The sequence below is a fragment of the Lithobates pipiens genome, unplaced genomic scaffold, assembly GCF_037356315.1.
Source record: "Lithobates pipiens isolate NorthernLeopardFrog02 unplaced genomic scaffold, aLitPip1_a1.2 Scaffold_16, whole genome shotgun sequence".
NCBI lineage: Eukaryota > Metazoa > Chordata > Amphibia > Anura > Ranidae > Lithobates > Lithobates pipiens.
The window spans coordinates 277,474,550-277,491,065 of record NW_027507748.1 but is presented as its reverse complement, the minus strand read 5'-3'; the positions used below and the strand labels follow the sequence as shown (position 1 = coordinate 277,491,065).

The 16,516-nt window shown below is 40.9% G+C and overlaps 1 protein-coding gene across 10 annotated transcripts in view; it reads left to right on the top strand.

Annotated features, from left to right (window-relative positions):
• Window positions 1-16,516, top strand: part of NAV1 (neuron navigator 1) — a 269,078-nt gene that overhangs the window by 109,625 nt on the left and 142,937 nt on the right. Inside the window, exon 1 of one of the 10 annotated variants that reach the window (XM_077481473.1) lies at window positions 2,383-2,507. The exons of the other annotated variants lie outside the window; for them this stretch is intronic. Coding sequence (XP_077337599.1) covers window positions 2,491-2,507 — 17 coding nt within the window. The 5' untranslated portion in view covers window positions 2,383-2,490. Of the gene's footprint in view, window positions 1-2,382; window positions 2,508-16,516 lie in introns of those variants that run through there. 10 annotated transcript variants of the gene reach the window in all.

The window sequence follows — 16,516 nt, the reverse complement described above, 5'->3', positions numbered from 1 at the left end:
GCAGACTTCTAGTGCATTCACCAAACCTCATATGAACCAAACCCGGCCCAGTCATCCATAATAATTTACAGGTACCTTTACAAATAGGCCCGGATGAGCTCAGTGGCTGCGACAGGTGAGAGAGAGAGCACACTGCGCATATGCCGCCCTCTGGAAATGGATGGCACTCCCTCCTATAGTGATAGGAGGCACTTGCTATTGTGAGGTTGGGCCACAGGTACATTACCAGAGAAGAGGCATGGATGGTTGAAGTGTGACTGCATAGTGTGTGTTTTTTTTTTTTTTATAAAAGTGAAATAATCAATGGTTTAAAACATAATGTGATTAATAATAATACTGTATACTGTAACTAACCACCTTAGTGCTTGAACATATTATTGCTTATCTGGGCATATTTTAACTACTGTGCATCGTTTGAGCATAACTCAAGGATAAATAAATTAGAAAAGAAGTATCGCTACATTGTAAAAATGTGAATTTAAAGGGAGTCAAGAAGTACTTGATCCCATTCTGACCCATGACAACTTACAACTACCCCGCACCCCCATCTTTCCTCATTGCTGTCTGACCACTGGAAGTTATACAGACTATACTGCTACAGTCAGTACTGGCAGGGCTGTTGTTTAGCTGCATCCATGCAAGAGAGGATGGCGAACGTTTACAGGCGGTGGCTGAGTACACAGCCCTGCCAGTGCTGTGGCAATATAATTTGTATCACCCCTTTGTCAGCTTCCTCTGCGGGAATTTCAAGAAATGATTCTGCCACAGCAGAGAGACGCATTAAGTCAGCAAAGGAGAAGGGCAGTGACTACAGTGCTGGTGGTAACTTCCTAACAGGAATGTCCTCAAGTTGGGCTGCTGCTCAGGGTGGAGCTACAGCCAGCACTGACAGGAAATAAAACACACAATGGTGCCACAGAGCAAATGAGATTAAACATATAGAGCTTTGTCCCTTGGTGATCCATAATTTCTGGTTTTCTTTCTTTTTTGGGGGTTTTAAATGCTGTCCTTGCCATTGAGGAGATTCACCCTGCCTTTTCATTTCCTTGTGACCATTCTCACCTGGACTGAATGCTTTAAATTGTCATCAAAAATCAAGAGTAAATATTTGAAAGGTGCACACTTGTTCTGGTTATAAGTGTCAAAGAAGGATTTTCCATCATTTTGAAGAGATTTGCTCTCACTTCTTGTTGTGTTAGTGGAATAAGAATTGAATTAAAGGAGTTGTAAGGGCAGAAGGTTTTTTTAATCTTAGGGGGTGCTGCCCCCCAGAACCCCCTAATTACTTACCTGAACCCCATCTCTCTCCAGCAATGTCCACAAATGTCTAAGCCATCCAAGACTCTCTTCCTGAATTGGCTGAGACACAGCAGCTGTGTGACTCCCATGGCTGTCAATCAAAATCAGTCAGCCAATAAGAGGGGAGGTCGGGACTCCGTGTCCCAATGGACACACATGGAGCTGTGACTCGGCTCCAGTGCCCCTTTAGGAAGCTGCTCATTGTGGGGGCACTCGCTAAGCGGGAGGGGCCAGGTGCAGCAAAGAGGGACCCGAGAAGAGGAGGATTTGGGTTGCTCTGTGCAAAACCAACTGCACAGAGGTGGTAATGATAACATGTTTGTTATTTTAAAAAAAACAAGACTTTACAATCACGTTAATGCCCCCCATCAGGAGAGGACAAAAATTACTGACAGGGGTTTTAGGCACAGTCTATTTAAATAAATGAAAAAAAGTACTGTATTGGCATTGGATATTTTTTTATGTAGAATTTATAATGTCTATTTTCCAGTTAATGTGTAAGGAGTATTTGAGCATATACCTCCACTGACTGCAATTGAAAAGGCTGTGAAAAGTTAGCAATGGCTTTTTAGCTCCTAGTGTGTGTCCTGGCCTGTTGTCACTATAATATTTCTTGGCATTTAGCTGTTGTGCATTATGTCTGGCCATAAGGTAGTCTGCAACTTTAACTACAAACCGTTGTGTCTGAACAGATCATACAGTAACTATTCTCTATTCTGCATCGGGCTTGTGCTAACTGGACACATGCAAAAAATAGGACCAAAAAGAAAAAATCTTTTTTTATTAGATATGAATGCTATGTAGAATTCATAAGTTGGATCATTTTTACGACTAATTCATTTTTATGAATTACTAGAAAACTATAATGCAGCTTATCGTAGTTGCTTTAGTGCTAAACCATGGCACTAGTCAGTGGAGATGAAGCAAGGTAGATATTGGCGGTGTAGTGGTGTTTAAGTCTCTGGCAGGGAAGGAGTTAATTATTCTGGAGGAGTGTCCCCATCTTGTGCAGGGTGTGGAAAGGGTTAGTAATCTCTTGGCTGTGTTCCTTGGTGACAGCTGGAGGTGCAGAGCATTTCACATCTGTGTTCTCTATAGCCATGTGCACAGTCCCTTCTCTAGCTGTCTCTTAGCCTACTCCCCCTACCACTGCGCTACGAACAATGAACAGAAAGATTCTGACAGAGCTGCATGGGGGACACAGAAAGGTATACCGTGACCAGACACACCCCTCTGTTTGTATGAATGGACATAGTACATAGCCGTTGCGTGTTGCCTATATAGATTTAAAAATATTTACCAGGACACCTTTTCATGGTCTATTCATGATCATTTGATATACTTTCATTATGAAGATTTTAGCACCATTTTTGTTCCTTTGTCTCTCTGTATCAGTTGCCGGAATAGAGCGTGTGACTGAACCTCATTATGCTTATGTAGGAGAGGGTTGCACTGTATCTGTCATTGTTTCCGCAGTCAATGTAATGCATTCATGTGGTGTTCCGAGGGCGGGGGTCCTGCAGAGGGAGGGACAGGGCAGTTGACATGTTAATGATTTAAATGAAAATACAGTGCCTCGTGTATATATGTTCCTTTATTTTTTTTTTTTTTTATGTATTACTGTTTCACTTAAATATAATGTACAGGTGCTTTTGTTCTCATGTTATACCTGTATTTTGAGACCCACGCAGGGTCTCTGGTATGTCCAAGTGTTGAAAATCAAAGATGATAGTGGCTCACCAGCTCGTATTATCATTATGTATTTCAGCAAACCATTTTACCCCAAAATAACTCTTGACATCATTTTCAGTTCTGAGGGAACACCTGCTTAAATAATTCTTTGAAAGTCAGTGGGAAAAATGCCCTTTTTATGGGAGTTTAGTTAAAAAAATTAATGCCCCTCCCCCTCACAATGGTGGTTAGATTGCCCTCCTCAGAAACTGCAAAAAAGATTATTGGTGCCATTCTGCTGGTTTTGCCCAGTGGTATTTGACCCAGAAGAACAATGCACGCACCTTCAGAGGTCAATTAGCCACAACTCGTGGAACCCCTACCAACCTCTGGAGGAACTGAAGGGCTCCATAGAACTCAAGGTTGAGAATGGCTGATTGACACGTACAGATATGCATTTCAGTATCAAGCTGACTTAAGGCGGTGGGGGTGATGGATAAGCCTAATATAAGGTGCATGCAGTCAATCCCATTAAGACTATGGGGTTGATTTATTAAACTGGAGAGTGCAAATACTGGTGCAGCTGTGCATGGTAGCCAGTCAGCTTCTAAATTCAGCTTGTTCAATTAAGCTTTGACCAAAAAAAAACTGTAAGCTGATTGGTTTCTATGCAGATCAGCACCAGATTTTTCACTCTGCGGTTTTAGTAAATCAACCTCTACAGTGGAGAAAATATTTATTTGATCCCCTGCATATTTTGGAAGTTTGCCCACTTACAAAGAAATTAAGGGTCTATACATTTTTTTTTATCACAGGTGTATTTTAAAAAATAGAGACAGAATATGAACCAAAAATGCAGAAAAAAGCTTATGATACAAATGTTAGAAATTGAGTTGCAATTCAGTGAGTAAAATAAGAAATTTGATCCCCAAGCAAAACATGACTTAGCACTTAGTGGAGAAGACGTTTCTTGTAGTTGGTTACCAGGTTTGCACACATCTCAGGAGGGATTTTGGTCCACTCTTCTTTACAGATCTTCTCTTAATCCTTACGGTTTCTTGGCTGTCGCTTGGCAACTCAAAGTTTCAGCTTCCTCCATAAATTTTCTATAGGATTAAGGTCTGGGGACCGGCTAGGCAACTCCATGACCTTGATATACTTCTTCTTGAACCAATCCTTTGTTGCCTTGGCAGTATGTTTTGGGTCATTGTCATGCTGGAAGACCCATCCATCACCTATGTTCAGTGTTCTCGCTGAGGGAAGAAGGTTCTCATCTAAGATTTTACAATACTTGGCCCCGTCAATTGGCCCCTCAGTGCATCAAAGTCGGACTGTACCTTTAGCAGAGAAACAACCCCAAATCATAATGTTTCCATCTCCGTGCTTGACTCTAGGGATGTGTTCTTAGGGTCATAGTCAGAATTTATCTTCCTCAAACACGGCAAGTTAATGCCAAAGAGCTAAATGTTGGTCTCATCTGACCACAGCACTTTCTCCCAATCCTCCTCTGAATCATTTAGATGTTTGTTGGCAAACTTCAGATGGGCCTGTACATGTGCCTTCTTGAGAAGGAGGACCTTGCGGGTGCTGCAGGATTACAATCCATGGCAGCATAATGTCTTACTAATGGTTTGTATGGTGACTGTGATCCCAACTGCCTTGAGATCATTCACAAGCTTCTCCCTTGTAGTTCTGGGCTGATCCCACACTTTTTTTGTATTTCTTCTATTTGCGAGTAATTGCTCCAACAGTTGTCTCCTTCTCACCAAGCTTTTTGCTGATGATCTTGTAGCCCATTCCAGCCTTGTGCAGGTCTACAATCTTGTCCCTGACGTCCTTTGACAGCTCTTTGGTCTTGCCCATGATGGTGAGGTTTGAATGGAAGAAAGAGATTCTGCGGACAGGTGTCTTTTATACACATAACGAGTTGTCATTAGGAGCAACTTCTTGATTTCACAGGACTAATCTTTGTACCACATGAGCACATACTGTAGCCAGCCTGTGGGAGCCAGACTTATTGTTGGTTGGTAGGGGATCAAATACTTATTTTACTCACTGAACTGCAACTCAATTTATAACATTTGTATCATGTGTTTTTTTAGGTTTTCTGGTTGAAATTGTCTCTATCGTTTAAAATACAACTATGATAAAAATGATAGACCCTTCATTTTCTCTGTAACTGGGACAACTTACAAAATCTGTAGGGGATCAAATCATTTATTTTCTCCACTGTATATATTGACTGTGATGGCAAATAAAGGAGACCTTCGGAGTAAGGCCTCATGCACAATGGGATTTTAGCCTCTGTGCCTGAAATTTCAGTGTTTTCTTGTAGGCGGAAAGTACATGTGCTCTGTCCCTCTTCACTGCTGGCAGATTAGTACAAATGTTTAGGGCAGTATGCTTCCAGGGATGAATGCTTGGAATGCAGACTTCTTGCTTTCCATAACTAAAGTGTTGTACCACTTGGTGCACAGGCTGCTGGCATTGTTACTGGACAATACACCTGTGCCTTCCACCCGCATGAAAATAACAGAATCTCAGGACTAAGCTATATTGGATCATGGTAAATTTGCATTTTTGGTCCATATTGAACGATAAAGTCAAATCATATGAGAAATCCTGGGACCCCTGGATTAAATATCTGACTGATGACTCCCAGGCTGCTTCTGTTTAGGTTGTGTTTACGGAATAGATGGTTGGCATGCTGTACTTCGTACTCCTCACTTTTTTCTTTACTTTTACTCCCTGTTCTTTACTATCTTTTTTTCTGACTATTTCTTTTGTTGCAGAAGATCCTTTTTGTACCTAGTGGGACATCCGCTCATTATATAAGGATAACAAGGCCATCCTCCATTTGCTGGAGGTTATATGTGACCCTGTGTATAGTAGGCAAGCTGTAAAGTTTGGCCAGTCCCCTGCCTTAGGGGACAGGTTTATTATAAAATAGGTGTATTATATAATAGATTCTGGAACCATAGTAACTTTTTGAGAAAAGTTAGAAGAGTTTGTATTTTTTTTAAATCTATTTGCATAACTTAATATGGGCCTTAGCCGCACTTTATTTTCTGTGCCCATGTGGGTAAGATATTTGAGATCTTGTATCAAATTGACCCCCGATCGTTTCTATTCTGTAAATGTATTATATATGTGGAAGCTTTGTGGCCTTGTAACCATGATGATTTACTGTACAACATTGTATCTTCTTTGAAATTCTCATCAAAAATATTGGATATATAAACAGCAGAAGCTCATGAATGGGCTAAATGCCCAGGGTACATGGGGCCTAAAGTTGCTAACTTTTAACAGAACAAGTGGTGTAGTAAAAATAGAAGAACATCACAAAAATATAGTGCCAAATTGTCCATGTTGATCCATTAGAAGCCTAACGTTACAAAATTTAAAGAAATGTTAGTTTGCAACTGTCTGTGACCTTTCAGTAGTAAAGGAGTTGACTGTGAACAGTAATAGCTTGTAAAGAAGCATCCTAAATTAATTGTAATTCATTATCAGCACATTTGAAACTGCCCTCAAAAAAGGAATTAAAAAAAAAAATAGTTACTACCAAGTTAAAAAATAAATAGAGTTGGATGATCACCAGTGGAGTTTGCTTTGTGATACTACCCTTTACACGTTTATCATAATCAAGTAGAGACTGGAGCGGCAGCTGAATTAACAGTGTGGGCAAATGACTGTAATAATGTATGAAAGGGGGAATGCAGCAGCTCAGTGGTTTACCTTATATCCAGCTGTAACATATCCAACTGACAAGACCTCAGTGAGTCAATGACACTCAGCTTGACCTCCATGAAGGGAAAAATACAGAGAATCTCGCAAATTACCGGTATGCTATTTTAGCTCTTTACAACATATACACTGCATGCTTTTATATTCTTTGCGATGTACCCATAGGGATCACTGCAATGACTCTTCTGAGACCTTAGAGGGTAGATAGGGTCAGGTCCTAATGGCCAGTAGGGAATCCTGCAAGCTGAAAGAAATTAATTGTTATGTCAAATCATCTCATAAAAACAGTGTACACTTTATTTGTGCTCACAGAAGTGCTTTCTTAAAAGGCAGCAAGCAAAGCAAAGTGTTGAAATTTACAGCAATCACAACTCATTTGCCCCATTCTGACTAAAACAAGTATAGACTATGGTAAAAAAAATAAAAAAAAATCAATAACTAAGTGCCAGGAACAACAGTGTGTACTAACATCAATCAAACAATTAGAAATTAGATTGACAGGCATGCAGTGATTTCTGATTTGTTACAGTAGATTCTTGTGCTTCATTATACTGTGGAAAATTTTATAAAATAAGGCCAAAGTGTCATATACATTAAACAAATGTTCTTTGTCGTGGACATGTTGTTTAAATGAATGCGCTTAATGTGGACAAAAATATTTTACAAATGTCATGCTGCTTTTGATAGACTGAAGTAGTTTTATTGAACTTTATGAATAAAAGCAAATTCACAAGGGACTAATACAATCATAGTTGGTACTGCCTAGTGGCCTTGAATTAGAATATGACTAGCCTCAACATCTTCCTACTGTAAGTTCTCGACTGATCTCATAGTGTGTGGTATTTGTTTAAGCTTCTGTTGCCAAGAAAATTTACTACACATAAAAGGAAATTAAACAAGCATGACTTGACAATTCTTGTAGGCTACTGCCAACATATTTTGGAGTCTGACAATTTACTTTCAAATGTTCGTTTATTTTCATCTCAGAAAAATGATTATTCTTTCTTTTAAATGTCTCCTCAAAGGGTCAGTCCAACTGATATATCGAGGGCCAGCCCATCCAATATTTCAGGTACTGGTAGAGTCTTGTAGAAACTTGAGAACTCCCATGCCCAGATATTTTGGCATAGTTCTTGGCACCTTAGGTTTGGGTGTTCCCATCCATTCTTGGCACCTTTAGGTTTGGGTGTTTCCATCCATCTTGGGTTTATTTCCTCCTCCTCCTCCCTTCACCAGAATATATTAAAAAAGAAAAAAGGATTTTTCAGGAAAAAAGGGGCCACCTTGTAATAACCGTGCCAGGTATGCTGGTGTAAGAGCTGACTCTTCTATCGTTACTTTGTAGTATTGGCATAGCACAGCTTTTGTAAAGTGAACCTTGCATTAGACAACAATGCCCGCTCATAATTTCCAGGCCCCCCCCCTCCAGTAAAAATCACTGCTGAAATTACAAATGTATCTGTGAAGAAAAAAAGTTTGAATGTACTGTATAATTACTTTATCCCTGACTTCTGCCAGTGAACATCTTACTGCTTCTAGTGAGATCCTGGGGAATATAGAGCAGCCCAAATCTCACAAGAAGACACTTGCAATGGACCGGAGTGTCTTCTAGTGATGTTTGGTCTGCTCTGCATTTCTCAGAAGTCTTCCTGGAAGCATGGTGGCATCACACCCAGTGTTGCAGAGGACAGAGCTAAGGCAAGTACAAAATCTATTTTTTTTTTCTTTAGAGGTAACTCATACTTACAGCAAGAGATTTTCACAGGGTTTAGGGGGCCCGAATATTATAAGTGGACCTTCCATTGTACTTCTTTAACATATAGTTGGTTTGATGTTAAATAAGGTATGTTGTCTCTGGACAGGGACAGATATTAAAGTGTCTGAACTCGAGAACAAAAATGGAATATATCGAAAACCTATCAGTCACTATATGTGGTGGCTCCCTATTTTTCTAGATTTTTTCTTTCATTTCACCTGGTGGTCCTGCAAGTTTCACATTTCTTGTACCTGGGTGATAATGCTCACTCACTGTACTGTATCTATGGATGTGCAGCATTGTCACCATAGTACAGAAGTAGGGATGAGTCGAACACCCCCTGGTTCGGTTTGCAGCAGAACCTGCAAACAGGAAAAAGACTTGTTTTAACGCACGAAAACCGTTAAAGTCTATGGGACACAAACATGAAAAATCAAAAGTGCTAATTTTAAAGGCTTATATGCAAGTTGTTGTCATAAAAAGTCAGGTCTGAATATTATTGGGAACCCCGAACCAAAATGTAAAAAAAAACTGCGTGGGTGTCCCCCCAAATTCCATACCAGGCCCTTCACTGTGGCCCCACCCTCAGTTATAAAAGAACTGTCACCTGAGAGGCCGGTCATTAGGCTGGATTCACACCTATGCAGTTTTAGTGCTTTTTGCATTTTGCAGATTTGCACTACAGTCCATTTAACATGGTTTCCTATGGAACACGTTCTGTAGTGCAAATCTGCAAAATGCAAAAAGCACTAAAAATGCATAGGTGTGAATCCAGCCTTATGGCGGGTGCCTCCCATGGAGGCAGATCGGTGGCGGCGTGCGGCTTTTTTTTTTTTTCTTCTTCGGTCCATCGGAACGAGAGAAGAAGAAGAAGAGAAGATGAATGGACTTTGTTGGACATTTTTATTTTTTAATAAAAGACTTGTCCCAAGCCATGTTTTTTTCTCTCGCTTTTTTGTGAAATGGTAGGGGTACATTTGTACCCTGTTACTATTTCACACAGGTAGGGAGGTCGGGATCTGGGGGTCCCCTTGTTAAAGGGGGCTTCCAGATTCCGATAAGCCCCCTGCCTGCAAACCCCCACAACCACCGGCAAGGGTTGTGGGGATGAGGCCCTTGTCCCCATCAACATGGGGACAAGGTGTTTTGGGGGGTACCCCAAAGCACCCTCCCCATGTTGAGGGCATGTGGCCTGGTACAGTTCAGGAGGGGGGCGCTCTCTCGTTCGACTTACGTTTGACTGAAACATCGGGCTCATCCCTATACAGAAGGTGTGTTAAGACTATAGAATAGGGATCCTCAAACTACGGCCCTCCAGCTGTTGCGAAACTACACATCCCATGAGGCATTGTAAAACTCTGACATTCACAGACATGACTAGGCATGATGGGAATTGTAGTTCCTGAACAAATGGAGGGCCATAGTATGAAGAGCCATGCTATAGAACACCTCCCCCTTTCTTCATCTCCAGAACATAGGGGAGGTTCACAGGGGTTAACAGGGCAGACTGATACAATTTCTTGAGATTTCAGTGCAGCAGAGTGATGCCGCGTACACACGATCAGACTATCCGGCGGACTCCAGCGGACTTGCTTTTGGCAGACAACAAAATGTAGCCAGGCTTGGATGCTTCTTTTTCTTTTTGTAAGAAAAGGCTTCCGTCTTATCAATGTACCCCACAGCCCAGACATATGAAAAATGGTGATTTCACATGTAGTACACAACCAGTACTTGCTAGAAATACCTGCAGCAATGTGGTTTTAGGCCTCTTGGCAGCTTCCTAGACAGGTTTTCTTCTTGTTCTTTTTGAGGAACATTCAGTTATTGGTAATGTCGTTGTTGTTCAGCACTTTCTCCACTTGTTGATAACTTGAAAACTGTTTGTACCCTTCTTCCGACTGATATCTTCCAACAATATAGCCCTTTGAGCTTTGTAAGCTCTTTGCGGACAATAGCTTTTGCTATAAGAGGCCACTGAGTAAATGTAAAAAAAATCGCACTAGAACAGCTGAACTTAAAGCGGAGTTCCGCCGAGAAAAAAAAGTGAAAAGTCAGTAGCTACAAATACTGCAGCTACTGACTTTTAAAACAAGGACACTTACCTGTCCAGGGTGCCTACGATGACCGGACCCAGAGCCAACTTGTCCCTCGGGTCCCGGGTGGAGGGCAGCTTCACCATCTGAGAAGATAAAGAGCCTCATCCACAAATATCACAATAGACTTTAAGCTGTCATTGATGTTAAAGGGGCAATAAACAGTATTAAGAACTGGGGTATGTAATCTTTGGATCAAGTATATTTGGGTAGTTTCTGTTGCCATTATGATTTAAAAAGAATAAACACAGTTGATTGATAATAAATGTCTTCAGCCAAACACTAACCACGAGTGAAAGAAAAGTTTTTGTGTTATCATTTATATTCTCTGAACAATGGCCAAGAAATCATAAATTCTGCCAGGGTATGTAAACTTATGATCACAACTGTACCTCTATAGTGTGTACTTGTCTCAATTAAAATCACAAAGTGTAATTTCTGTCTGCTGCTTTGTTCCTCAGAATCACTTCTGACAAGTTTTCCTATCATCAAGAAAAAAATGGTGACAGGGGAGGGATCTCCAGCAGATTGGCAGCTTCCAGTCTGTTATTGTGTGTGTGTGTGTGTGTGTGTGGGGGGGGGGGGATGTCTCTTCCATCAGCTCTCCTCACTAAGTTCTGCAGAGTGTAACTTCAGCCCTCTTTTTTCTGAACTCTAATTTGCTTCGTCTGTGTGTGTCAACTAGGGATAGCCCTTCGCTGTGTGTATGGAGAGGTTTACAACCACTTTAATGAACTCTAGGCTTATTCAGAGTCACTTTAATTGATGGTAGGTGTGTACTGACTACTATTTAACATCAGTTTGAATGTGATTGGTTGATCCTAAAAACAAGACACATTAATTAATAACTAATTTTAAGAGGATGAAACCACATTATTTTATTTTTACCCAACTAAACAACAATTCCAGTTTGAATTGAATTCTACACATCAGGGAGCTCAGAGCCAGCCAGTATTTCATATAAAGAGGTTGTGCTGGAATGCTCTCACCCCAATGGGAAAGCCTTGAGAGGAGTAATGCGTATACTGTAGGAACAGAGACAGGTCAGGACATTTTAATGCCACCCCGGGCAGTGTAAGGACCCTGTGGTGAGAAGGCAGCTTACTTTTATACTATGCGCAGAATATGGCACTGAGAATGTATTTGTTTGTGAGTGTCCCATTTTAGATTTTATTAAATTGTTTTAAACAATTGTTTTTTTATGGTGAACACTATTGGTTTTATTCCTTTTGCATAAGCACATGTAACACAGGGAGGAGGAGGTCGAAGGGAAGCGTCAGTCCATGTGTCCGTGCCTGTGATTGTTACTGAGATACAGGAATTAGTTAGAATATAGCCCTAGAAGGGCAAAAGTGTGTTTGACCTTGACTAGTGAGTAAGGTCCAGCCTAGGAGGTGAGCGCATATGGTTCACTGGGTGTCATGCATGTGACACGTAGGTGATCCATTGAAGAGAAGTCTGGGATATCTGGAATCCACTGGTGGATGGCCACATACATATTTAAGAGCTTTTTTTTTGTTTCATCATTTGGAATTTATTTAAGAGACTCTGTTTTAGTTGCATGCTGCATCATTATTTGTATCATGTACAGATCATAGGTCACAGGAAAGATGTAAAAAATTAGAAGTGATATTTCTTGATCTGTTTTTTTTTTCACATCTCAAAAACCAGCCATTTTTTGCAGGGGTGCATATACTTTTTATATCCACTGTATCCACTAGAGAGGCTTACTGTTACACTTTCAAATAGATGTAAATCCAATTTCTAAAATCTAAAATAATCCTAAACGTGCTGATGTCATTTCAAAAGTCATTTTCATTATTTTAATCTGCAGCTTTTATTAAAATAATACATGGTAATCCAGACATGAAAGTCCTTGTTTAAACACTTATAGGATAACAAAACTTTGTCCCCATATCCAAATTGCTCTTCTATATTGTCATCCCGTCACATGCACTTCCAGAAGAGGCTATGAGAGGCCCTGCCGATGTTCATCGCAGGCATGTTCCACAGTTAGGAAACTCACCCTGAACAAACACATGAAGCAGGAGTGCATGCATGTAGATATGAAGTGGTTACAAAGGGCTGCAGTAGGCTAGCACTGGGATGCTAAAAAAAGTGAAGACAGTATTATATATACTTTATAGACTCTATAGAAGGTTTAATAGTTTAGGAGGGAGAAGTGATAAGTTACAGAATGCAGATACAAACAGACTGCACTTTAATATCCATCAAGCTTTATTGCAATAAACTTACAAAGCCACTGCATGGCACATCACTCACTGCCAGACCCACTCCTACTCCTTTAACGCATTTCTCCCCAATAGGGGTTTAGTGATGATCACAGTATGTATGCACTCCCAGCTGATGGATGATCTGAATACAACCTTGAGCAGTAATATATTTTTGTATGTTTATATTAAAGGGTGTTACATTTAAAATAAAAAATGCCCACCTTTATAAGTAAAAGAAATAAAGAATACATTTGGATGTTGGACCTCTAGAAAATGGCTGCCACATTGGAAGGATTTTGTAGTAACGAAGATGGTGAGCACCCCTCTTAGTCCAGAAGTATGCCACCTCCTTTTCCTTCCCTTTCAGGAGAGGTGGAAGTAGTCAGGGCATGTTGAGCAGTGGTAGAGTTGTCAGCTGGCAGAAAGGGGTGTTGGGGTTCATTGTCTGCAAATCTGAGGTAGATGCAAGGGGATTTAGCTGGCATAGGGAGAGAGGTCATTTGGATTAGGTTTTGTGAAAGCATGGTTAGTTTTGCATCTCTAAAACCAATGTGGGATGTGTTGTGTTGCAGTCCCATTCATTTAAAAATATCACCCTGTTGCACAAGTACTATTGGTGCTAACTGGTCATGTGCAGTGCACCACAACCCGTGTCTTGCATTGCAATGGGCTGCATTCAAAAAGCACATGGCTATTGCCATGCTTTGGAATCATCCTCGATAAAATAGCCTTAAAGTGATTGTAAAGGGAAAATTTTATTTAAAAAAATAAGAAACATGTCATACCTTCTTTGTGCAGTGGTTTTGAACAGAGCAGCCCCAATTCTCCTCTTCTCGAGTCACCTGCTGGTGCTCTGGGCCTTTTCTCCTTGCCAAGTGCCCACATAGCAAGCTTCTTGCCCTTTAGTCACTCGTGTGTGTGCCCGCTCCCAAGATGGCTCTCTGTGTCCATAAGCTCAGCCCAGCCCCCCACTCCCACCTCACTAGCTGTGATTGACGAGCTGCACCTCAGCCAATCAGGAGAGAGAGGGCCGGGAGAGCCTTGTGTATTGTGCACATTGCTGGATAGGAATCAGGCTCAGGTAAGTATTAGGTAGCTGAGGAGGTGGCTGCACACTGAAGGTTTTTTACCTTCAGCCTTTACAACGACTTTAATGCAACACAAAACTTGTATGTAGTAAAACGCACTGCAATGGAATGGGATAGTGTTATGGAGGCCTTAATATTTTGATCTACACTGCTGGTTATATGATGATTGGACTATATGGACTTAGGAGGAGGCTTCCCGAAATGCCAGGCAGTATGTGCTTTCCATATGTTTGATGAAGGTAGCTATTATATATATGTTTAAGACCTAAGCAGATCTATTTTGAATTAGTTACAGACCAACACAAAGTGGCACATAATTGTGAAGTGGAACGAAAATGATAAATGGTTTTCAAAATGTTTACAAATAAATATCTGAAAAGTGTGGCGTGAATTTGTATTCAGCCCCCTTCACTCTGATACCCCTAACTAAAATCTAGTGGAACCAAATACCTTCAGACGTCACCTAATTAGTAAATAGAGTCCATCTTTGTGTAATTTAATCTTAGTATAAATACAGCTGTTCTGTGAAGGCCTCAGAGGTTTGTTAGAGAACCTTAGTGAGCAAACAGCATCATGAAGGCCAAGGAACATGCCAGACATGTCAGGGATAACATTGTGGAGAAATTTAAAGCAGGGTTAGGTTACAAAAAAATATCCCAAGATTTGAACATCTCACGGAGCACTGTTCAACCTATCATCCCAAAATTGAAAGAGTATGGCATAACTGCAAACCTACCAAGACATGGCCGTCCACCTAAACTAACAGGCGGGCAAGGAGAGCATTAATTAAAGAAGCAGCAGAGGGGCACATGGTAATTCTGGAGGAGCTGCAGAGATCCACAGCTAGGTGGGAGAATCTGTCCACAGGAAAATTATTAATTGTACACTCCACAAATCTGGTCATTATAGAAGGATGGCAAGAAGAAAGCCATTGTTGAAATAAAGTCATAAGAAGTCCTATTTGAAGTTTGCGAGAAGCCATGTGGGGGACACACCAAACATGTGGAAGAAGGTGCTCAGGTCAGATGAGACCAAAATTTTACTTTATGGCCTAAAAGCAAAGCAGTATGTGTGGTGGAAAACTAACACTGCACATAACCCTGAACACACCATCTCCACCATGAAGCGTGGTGGTGGCAGCATCTTGTTGTGGGGATGCTTTTCTTCAGCAGGGACAGGGAAGCTGCTCAGAGTTAATGGGAAGATGGATGGAGCCAAATACAGAGCAATCTTAGAAGAAAACCTGTTAAGAGTCTGCAAAAGACATGAAACTGGTACAACCAACCCTAAACATAGAGCCAGAGCTACAATGGAATGGTTTAGATCAATGCATATTCATGTGTTAGAATGGCCCAGTCAAAGTCCAGACCTAACTAAATCCAATTTTGAATCCGTGGCAAGACTTGAAAATTGCTGTTCACAGATTCCATCCAATCTCACAGAGCTTGAGCTATTTTGCAAAGAAGAATGGGCAAAAATGTAATTCTCTAGATGTACAAAGCTGGTAGAGATATAGCCCAAAAAACTTGCAGCTGTAATTGCAGAGAAAGGTGGTTCTACAAAGTAGTGACTGTGGGGGGGCTCTGAATACAAATGCACGTCACACTTTTCAGATATTTATTTGTAAAAAAAATTGTAAAACAATTTATAATTTTCCTTCCACTTCACAATTATGTGCCACTTTGTGTTGGTCTATCACATAAAATTACAATAAAATACATTTACGTTTTTGGTTGTAACATGACAAAATGCGTAAAATGTCAAGGCGTATGAATACTTTTTCAAGGCACTATAGTTACCTTATGATTTGATTTGTAGCTTAAATCAGTGGTCATCAACAGGCTCACTAACAAGCCAGGTTTTACGTATTACCCTGGGGAGATGCAGACTAGAATACTGCAATCACTGAGCAGCAAATGATATCACCTGTGGTGTATTTCAGTTATCTTGCAAACCTGGCCTGTTAGTGGGCCCTGAGGACAGGGTTGATGACGACTGGCTTAAAGGATAAGGAAACTTTTGAAGCAGCATCTTCTGGAAGGTTTTCTCGCCCTTTCCCATCTCCCACCATACTGATGCAACCCATTCTCCTTTCCACCACTATATACTCACACAGTCCTGACACAGTGTCCACTGGTGTTCTGCTGCAGTGTTTACCTGTGGCTGATGCATCTTTTTCTTCTTGCTGCCTTTGCATGTGCAGTAGAACCCCACAGATTTCTGTGGGGCCAGGAGACGCTGATCTATCTCCTGGCCCCATAGAAGTCTATTGGATTTTACTGTACATGCATAGAAAGCAGGACCAAGAGCCCGCAAGTGCTTTCAATCTCTTCCAGAATCTAGTAATTCCCACACATACCAGCATTCAGCTCCAAGCACCAAAAACCTCCAATGCTATTAACTTATTTGCAACTCTCTTCAGTAGGCCACAAATAAGTTATTAGTGATGGTTGACTTCTTGTGCTGGGAGCTGATTTCCAGAGTGTGTGAAGATTGCTACAAGTTGGAGGAGATCAGCAGCACTGTCGCTAACTGCCAGGTCCACTTTGGCGATAGTTTAGAGGCTTTTGGATACACCATAATGGTGCCAGTATCTCGCAAATATGCAAAAGATATTGACATTATCTC